Source organism: Octodon degus, unplaced genomic scaffold (genome assembly GCF_000260255.1).
Source record: "Octodon degus isolate 3935 unplaced genomic scaffold, OctDeg1.0 scaffold00046, whole genome shotgun sequence".
Lineage (NCBI taxonomy): Eukaryota > Metazoa > Chordata > Mammalia > Rodentia > Octodontidae > Octodon > Octodon degus.
In genome coordinates, this window is record NW_004524622.1 from 2411929 (window position 1) to 2420997 (window position 9069).

General features: G+C 44.3%; 1 protein-coding gene across 1 annotated transcript in view; it reads left to right on the plus strand.

Moving 5' to 3' along the window:
* Positions 1-8664, plus strand: part of Reep3 (receptor accessory protein 3) — a 45641-nt gene extending 36977 nt beyond the window's left edge. The window contains exons 7-8 of the mRNA XM_023716218.1: positions 6932-7077; positions 7910-8664. Of these exons, the coding sequence (XP_023571986.1) occupies positions 6932-7077; positions 7910-7966 (203 nt within the window). The 3' untranslated portion in view covers positions 7967-8664. The remainder of the gene's footprint in view (positions 1-6931; positions 7078-7909) is intronic.
* The last annotated feature ends 405 nt before the right edge of the window (positions 8665-9069 follow it).

Below are 9069 nucleotides of genomic sequence, written 5' to 3' on the forward strand. Positions count from 1 at the left end.
ACCAGGTCCTGAATTGGACCTCCTGTACCAATAATAATAAAATAAAATTAGTTATACTGACTTAGAGTATATGGTCTGCTGAATATATTTTTGCTGATTTACATCTGATACTTAAATTCTCTATCAGATCTTATTTAAAATTATATTGTAGAATTGGTTATGTTCCAAATACCTAAATGAAAACAGGATTATGGATTACAAATAGGAAAACCCATAACATTGCTTTTATGATACTCATTTTTGAAATGTAGCTAAAATATTTTAAGATACTGAGATGCTACTTAGTCTTTTTGTTAAATTTCAAAGCATGAACTTAAAATAACTTAAGGTTTATAAAATAAAATGATGTGAGGGCAGGAAGACAGCTCAGTAGTATAAGCAAGTGCAAGGGCCTGAGTTCAATCCCTGGCTCCCAAAAAAGAAAAAAGAAAAATTAAATGATGTTAGAATAACTACTAAAATTAAAAGTTGAAGGGAAAAATTGGAGTAGACTGTGAAGTTTATACCTTTGCCTCAAAACTTCAATCTCAGTAAATTCTTAAAACGTTAACATTTGAATGTAAGAAACCATCCCACAGGAAATTCCTGTGTATATTTTTATTCTCTTAGGATAGATCAACTTTCTTAAGCCTGACATCAAAGTCAGACAGCATAACAAAAGTTTGAAAAATTTTTCTATGCTAAAAATGTTGAAGTACCCTACTGGGAAAATAAATACACTATAAAAAAGACAGATTACAGCCTGTCCGAAGTGTTCCCTTTCTGTTTCCTAGGCCAGCGGCTCCGATTTGCGCTGATCTAGGAGCATGTACTAACCAGTTACTGTTGGCTTTATGCAGAGTACAACAGTCCAGGCAATGCATGAGAAGGATTTTTCAACTTCACACAGCAAAGAAATAGTAAATGTAAATAGTAATAATTTTACAAAATCTAAAGAAAAGATCTTAATCAGTAGAGTCCAGTGTTGGTAACTGTTCCAGTTGTGTGTCTGTTATTGCCTAACACACTGCCGGCAAAGCAGCGGCTTCGGGCCACTGCTGTCACCCACTGCTGTCACATCCCTGCTCACGCACAGAGGCAGAGGCATTCCTGCGCTCGAGGCGCTCTGCAGCTGGGGTCACCATGGAGAGACCCAGCTGGGCAGGCCCACAGCCCACTCCAGCACACAGCCTCTCTCAGAGGAAGTAGGCTTCACTGGCTGTGGAAGGCTCCCGGAGAAACTAGCCGAGGCCTTTGGGCGCCTTCTCTGTAGTTGTCGCAGGAGGTACAAAGGCCTGTGGGATGAAGGGAAAGGAAAAAGATGTCAGAGAACTCGTGGCCATGCTCTACAACCACCACAGCAAACGTATTAAGAAACGAACTGTAGCACATTGTGTAAGTTTAAAATAACCCTTCTGGATGATAATGTGGCGTTGATCAGAAGTTATTTCCTCTAACTCAGCAAGAAACTTTTAGGAGGGGCGGATGGAGAAAAAAAGAAACTTCTAGGAATATGTCATAAGAAAACAATCAGCAAGTGTGCAAGTGTGCACAGACAAGTGCGCTCCACGTGGCTGCGGTGTGGCTCAGTAGTCCAGCACTTGCCTAAGCTGAATTTGGTCCCCACCACTGAGCAAGAAGAAAAAGTTCATCTCATTTACAATTACAAATGTTGGAACAAGCTCAATGTCTAAGAAATTATTATGTAATAATATGGCTTATTAGCATGAAAAATATCAGTATACAACTGCTTACTGCCTCAGAAACACATCCAGCTTTGGGGGCAGGGGGTATAGAGATGCAGTATATGCCTGTGGTCCACTCCCGTACATACTCCTCCATGTATGTGGGGGGTTGCATCTCAGTTCAGTTTTCTGAGACAGAGTCTTGCTGGGTAGTTCAGGCTTGCTTTGAGCTCACCCAGATCCTTCTGCTTCAGCCTCCTAAGGATGAGAATTTTTTTGTTGTTTTTTTATATATTTGGTACAAGGTCTCACTGAGCAGTTTAGACTCGTAGTGACCTTCCTAATTTCAGCCTCTCCAGCACTGGGATTACATGCACGCACCACCATGCTGGGACTCTGTGGCTGGCTCAGCACACCTGGAGGCTGACCCAGCGCCACATGTGGTGCCGGGAATCGAACCCTGGGCCCCCACGCTTGCCTAGGCAGGCACTTAGTCCATCGAGCTATCTCGCCGGCCCTGAGAGGTTATTTTTTAAATGTGTTCAATACCAGGAAAGTATGGAGTAAAGCTACTCAAATGTGAGCAGGATTTAGTATACACCTGTAGTCCCAGCACTATGGGAGGCTGAGGCAGGAAGATTGCAAGTTTGGGCCTACCCTGGGCAATTTAGCCACTTAGGGAGATCCTGTCTCAAAATACAAAAGTTAAAACCAGACATGGTGGCACACTCCTACAGTCTCAGCTTTTGGAAGGCTGAGGCAGTCAGATTCTACATGTTTGAGGCCAGCAATTTTTAACTCAGTGCCAAGTCCCTGGTACTGCGATCTCCAGTATTGGGAAGAAATCTTTTGCAGAACTCAGATAAATCTAATCTTGTTGCTATTCCTGCTTAAAATACTGCAGTGCCTCCCATTTCTTGCTGAAGTTTAAATTCCATAGCTAGCCAGCCTCACTTTCCCAGGGCATCTTGCCCTGCTGTGTGGAGCCCTGAGTCTTAAGGACTTTAGCAGAGGGCTAGCCCCTCCCGCAGGAGTTCCTGCGCCAGCCCATCCCCCACCAGGTTGCCTTGTCTGTTCCTGGACCCGGGGCTCCCCTAGTCCCTGCCCTCGTCCTCCGTTTACAGCAGCATCACTGCATGTTAGTGTCTTTCCTCTGCTGAGCTGAGCTGCTTGAGGGTAGAAGAGCCAGCCACTCCTTCCTGACCTTGCAGCCCTGTAAGGGAGCACACGGACTCACATGTAAGAATTTTAAGATGCTTGCAGGTCCGAGGCCATAGCTCAGGTGCACAGGGCCTAACATGTGAACCTATCCCGTTTTCTGAGACTGAAATTACAGTTATACTTTTGAGGCTGAAATTAGGAAAGGAGGAATAAAATATAATAAGTTTTTGAATAGAGTTCCCATTCCTAATCATATGAAAATGAGAGACAATTATGAAAGCAAGGACTGGTCTGGTGAGATGGCTCAGTGGTCTAAAGCACCTACTTAGAACAAGCTAAGCTAAGCAAAGCACAGGGACCAAGTTTCAATCCCCCAGCACCACATGCCAGCCAGCCCCACCCCCTGGTGGGCTGACTGGCCACACACACACACACACACACACACACACACAAATAAATAAATAAATATTAAAAAAAAAAAAAAGCAAGAACTGTGATTGTGGAATGGTAGTGTGCCCGCGGGCTGAGAACTCCACCACCAGCCCCAGCCCCAGCCCTTAGAGAACTTCTTGGTTATTTGGGGTGGAGGGAGGACTGGGAACCCAACTCAGGACCTTGTGCCTGCCAGGCAGTGCTCCACTACTGAGCTACATCCCTGGCCCCTCTTAGAGAACTTCCTGATCTCAGCTGCTTCATTTCTGACTCTTGATTTCTCATTCTGTGTTTTGCTGCCATACTGGGGTCGAGAATATTATGTGAGTGTTATGGGTCGCACAGAATAGGAACCAGATCAGCCAGATTGAAATTTGGAAAGCCCTTTATTACTGAGCTCAGGGCCCCGGTCCACTCTCACGCAGGAGAAGACCCAAAGGCCCGGCCCAGGAAGCAGGGAGGGGTTTTAAAACGTGGAACCACATTGAGTTTGATAAACAAATTTATTGTCTGACACAAAATAATGCTTTTAGAGTGATTGGGACCACTACTCAAACTACATTTCCTGGGGCTTTTGTTTCAGTTCCTGGTTAATTTGCACCTGAGTACCTGCAGGCAGCCTTGCATAGCCCGGAGGTTACAAGAAGTTAAAGCCCATTTAATTTCCTTTTGAAGTCATCTCTGTAAGCTAACTTTGTTAACAAGAATTGATGAGGGTTACAGGAATTTTATCTTAGCAAAGAGCAAGAAACAGCCACTAGTACTAAACAACTTAGAACAGTGGTGAGTATACATTTACAACAGAAAGCACAAGGTTTACATTTATAATCTAAAATGTGAGTTGACCCTTTACACTGAGCAGCAGCAATGGAAAATAATCCATGCGGGGGACACGGTTCCTTACCTGGTGTCTGCAAGACTTTGGGCTCGATACCCAGCTCCACAAAAATAAAAGAAAGGAGAATTTTAAAAACAAAAACTAGGGCTGGGGAGATAGCTCAGCGGTATAAGTGCCTAGCTGGCAAGCACAAGGTTCTGAGTTCAAGCCCCAGGACCAATGAGAAAAAGAAAATTTGGAAACAAAAGCCTTAAAGCAAAATTTTTTTGTTTATTATACTGAATTATAGTTATAATTTTAAAAGATTTACCAAAATTAGAAAAAGAAAAATGGAAGTTTGAATTATCTAAAAGCCCATTTCCATGAAACATAATAGTTTTATTTTTATGTTTTTCCTTTGTGTGCTTCTAAATGTGTATTCTTTTCCCACTGAATCCCAGCGGGGCTCTGGGGGCCGTGGCCTGCGTCCTTCCTGCCCGCCCCCGGTTTTTCCCAGCAGGCGCAGGCTTGCTCCTCTGCAGCTCTAGCCTCCCTAGAACACTCTGGATCGAGGCGGCAGAACAAGGACCTGGGCCTACAGAATGACAGGCTGCTCTTCCAAATGCTTGTAATTCCTATCCTGAAATTCTAGCAGCATAAAACTACTTGCCTAATGTACAATTAAAGTTTATATTATTATGAGAGGAAGAAGCTTATGAGAAAAGTCTTCACGGTTGGCCAAGTGAGCCTAGAATCATTCATTATTCATGTCCTGGGATAGCCAACCGATGGACTTTTATTCAGTGTATTTTTCTTCATATGCAAGGAGTCCTGGTCCCTTACCTCCTCCTGACCCTGGAAACCCTTTTTCCTCCTGTGATGATTTCAATCTGTACTCCTTGCTGCAGCCCTGGCTTTGTAACTCCCCAGCACTACTCCGGTGGCCCTAGAATTGCCTGGCCAGCCCTCCCCTGGAGCTTTTGGCCCGGGTTTTCCTACTGGGTGTCATTACCATAAATATCACCTGGGGACTCCTTAGAGATGCAGATCTCAGCCCACCGCGGGCTGCTGAGTCAGGCTCGGGTGGAGCCCTGCCTGCGGTCGGGACAAGTTCTGTGCTACCACTGGGAACTTGTGCTAGGGGATGGGAAAGCGCTTGCCCTGGTCCAGGATCAGGGTACTCTCAGACTTTACTGCGACCCAGAGTGCCTGGATGTTTGCACACTGGCCCGTAAAAGTCTTCAGAGCTACCATCACAGCCTGTTAGCACCCACTGACTGTCCTGGCCACCTGCTTCCCTGACTGAACCCCTTGCCATCAGAGTCTGTGGTGTTTCTGCCTGGCTGGCTTGCATCTTGCATCCGGCAGCTGCTCAGAGGAAGTGTGACAGCCCCCCCACTATGCACACCAGGAGCCCTTGGCAGCTTCCATGGTGCACTCTGCCATCCGCAGCCTGCAGAGATGGGTGCGGGGATCTTGCTCACTGATTAAAGTCAGAGGCGCAAATGACAGCACACTTATGTTTGGGTTCCATAAAACTTGTGAGGAGAGAAGATGAGAAGAGATGGGCAGTAGATCTAGTTCTGTTCACTGATGTCTCAGATACTCTTATCTCGTTGGTGGGACAAAATACCTGACACCAAAAATGAAGGCAGGAAAGGTTTATTCAGCTCACAGTTAATGGAGGTTTTGGACCATACTCAGCTGGCTCAAAGCAGAGCGGCACATGGCAAAGGACAGCAGTTCATGGCAGCAGCAGAGAGCAAGAACAAAGGGAGGAGTAGCAGCAGCAATGGCTACAAAGAAGTCTGTCTCCTTGAAGTTGCATTCAGGTTATCTGTCAAAGGCTGGGTATAGTACTCATCCAGTATTCAGTGTAGTACGCATAATCCCAGCAGCACTCGCAGGCATAATCTCAATGGATCATGAGTTAATCCTAAACTCTGGAAGTCCACCCCATGATTGCATGAGGATTTAGGGGAACAACTAGACACAAACCATAACAACTGATTTTTTTAAAAAAGATGAATGTGTTACTGCCTAAAAATTGTTTTTAATAAATGCGTAGTAAAAATAAGAATGGGGCTGGCCAAATAACTCAGCAGATTAAAGCGCCTGCAGTGCCTGCCCCACACCCAGCGTGTGCTGAGATTTCGATTGAGGATTTTTTTTTTTGCGGAACTGGAGATTGAACTCAGGCCCTTGCACTTGCCAGGCAAGCATTTATTCTACTGAGCCATCTCCCTGGTCCCGAGACGTCGATCCAGACTGGGCATGGTATCACGCACCTGTACTCTCAGCTCTTGGGAGGCTGTAAATAGGTGGATCAGTATGAGTCTGATCTAGTAGTGAGACCCTGAGCACCCTGTAGACCGTTCCCTAAAATACAAATAAATAAATAAAATAAAATGAAGGGGCTGGTGAGATGGCCCAGTGGTCTAAAGCACCTACTTGGAACAAGCTTGGCAAAGCACAGGGACCACAGTTCAATCCCCCAGTACCACATGCCAGCTAGCCCCGCCCCCTGGTGGGCTGAGCTGGCCACACACACACACACACAATAAATAAATGTAAAATAAGTAAATAAATTTAAAAAAATAAATAAATAAAATAAAATGAAAATAAGAATGGTGAGGAGGAACTTCTTGGAGGAAATGAGTTCCGATTGTTACCTGGAGTAGTGTGAGGAACAGAGATTAGTGACGGGGCAGGGAGCACATTCCTGATATGACCCAGAGGAGGCTGGGGCAAATGTGAAACAAGAGAACTGCAGACGGACAGACTGACAGACTGACGGGATGGGGGAGCTGGCACTGGCTGAGTCTTACCAGAGGGCTGTTTCTGACGACTTACATAGCTTATGGAACCTCACTGCAAGACGGGGATGACAAAACGGATGAGGAAGCGGACAGGCCGTTCTCAGATGATGAGATGGTGACACACAGGGGCTTGCGAAGATCACAGAGCATGAAGTCTGTGAAAACCGTCAAAGGCCGGAAGGAGGTGGGTCAGAGCGCCAGGTAGGGCGTGGCTCGGCTGAGGCGTGACCTTGGGGGTGCTTCCCTGATGTGCTGTGTGGAGGTAAGCACCGTAAATGAAGGGCTGGAAGAAGCGTTTATACTTAAAAGCCTTAATGCAGGGCTGGGGGTGAGGGTACAGCTCAGCAGCTTAAATGTCTGCCTGGCAAGCAGAAGGTACTGAGTTCAATTCCTGGTACCATAAAAGTAAAAGTCTTTGGGCAGACCAGATATATTACAATATCTGGAATTTTTTTCCTGGAAATTGATAAAATGTCAAATTCATTGTCTTCTGTTTGGCAGAAAATGGTTTCCCACGTAACAAGTCACACTGTTACCATCAATACCCAGTCCCACCCCATGCATAAGGACGGAAAGCTAACAACAAAATTTACATTTTGGGGACCAACGAGATAGCTCAGTGGTCTAAAGCACCTGCTTAGGCAAGCTTAGGCAACACAGGTTCCGGAGTTTGATCCCCAGCACCTCATCCCATGCCAGCCCCTCCCTAAGGGAAGGCTGAGCCGGTCTCCACAAAAAAATTCACAGTTTTGCTTTCAACCAGCTCTATATGATGATTAAGGAATCATAAAGGTTTATCCGTAAATAATAACAGTGATTTGTTATTGGTGATAATCTGCTGCATATATTCAACACATTACCAATTACATTTTACTGAGGGTATAGTGCTTTTTTTGTGTACGCTTACAATTCTTTATATCAAAAAGATTAAAAAGTTGCTTTAGTTAGGAATCATGAAATTTGCTCTTCTTTTAAAAAGTAATCAGTCTGATCCTTACTGACATATTTATTCCTAGGTGCGGTATGGCTCACTGAAGTACAAAGTGAAGAAACGGCCCCAGGTGTACTTTTAGTCGTCCAGCTCCCAGTGTCGCAGGACAAGGAATGCTAATAAACCAACTTCATCTTCTAACTTGTTACCTTCAGGATTTACATATTACAATGATTCCTTACATTGTGACAGTGATAAGATTTAGTTTCATGAATTTAAATACTTGTATTTCTTTGACAGTTAGTTTTGAATGTTGACTAATAAAGGTGATCATAAGGGCATATTAACTTCCATACCCACAATTACGGAAAATCATGTTACACAGACCCCCCTATACTTGAAGAGACTCTTGGGGCTCAGCTCTGTCGGCCTCTGAGGTGTCACAGTGCTGCATCCGGCCACGTGAGAGCAGTAGCTGAGCCCCTGGTCAGCCTGGCCTCACAAGGTCATGCAGTGAGGTGGGAAAGTATGTTATTCTGCACAGTTTTACTTTTATAATACTTTCCACTTTTTTCACCTTTAACGGAAAGATTTTTAAACACATATTTGAAAAGCTGGTGCTCACCTAGCACTTTCTAACTAGTTTTGCACACTTGGAAGTTGTCTACTTATCTCACACCTGAACTTTGCCTTTCCATTTTATTGACACTGTATTGTCATATTCTGACATGTCGAATTTATGCCTTGAAAACATCTCCTTTCTTGTGATTTCATTTGTTAAATTTATTGGATTTATATACAGCTAATTATTCCATTTTAACTTATCAACTCAGCTTCTTTGCAAATGAGAAGTTACGGCTGGTGAGATGGCTCAGTGGTCTAAAGCACCTACTTAGAACAAGCTTAACAAATGAGAAGTTACTTTAAACGTTCACTAGTTTTCCCATATTTAGCTATACCATGTAATTAAACTTAGCATTTTTATCCATACCTATTACATTTTCCCAGGGGGGCTGGGGAGATGGCGCAGTGGAATAAGTGCTTCCCTGGCAAGCACAAGAGCCCGAGTTCAATCCCCAGTTCCACCAAAAAAAAAAAAGGACTATTACATTTTCTCCTTGTAAAGATGGTAGTAGCTTAATGGAACTGGAGAACAGTGTAACAGTTAGGTCTCTAATTTTAATTCATAAAATTACCCAACAGCCAGTCCATTCACGAGCTTGGCATTGATATGGGCTGCTGGTT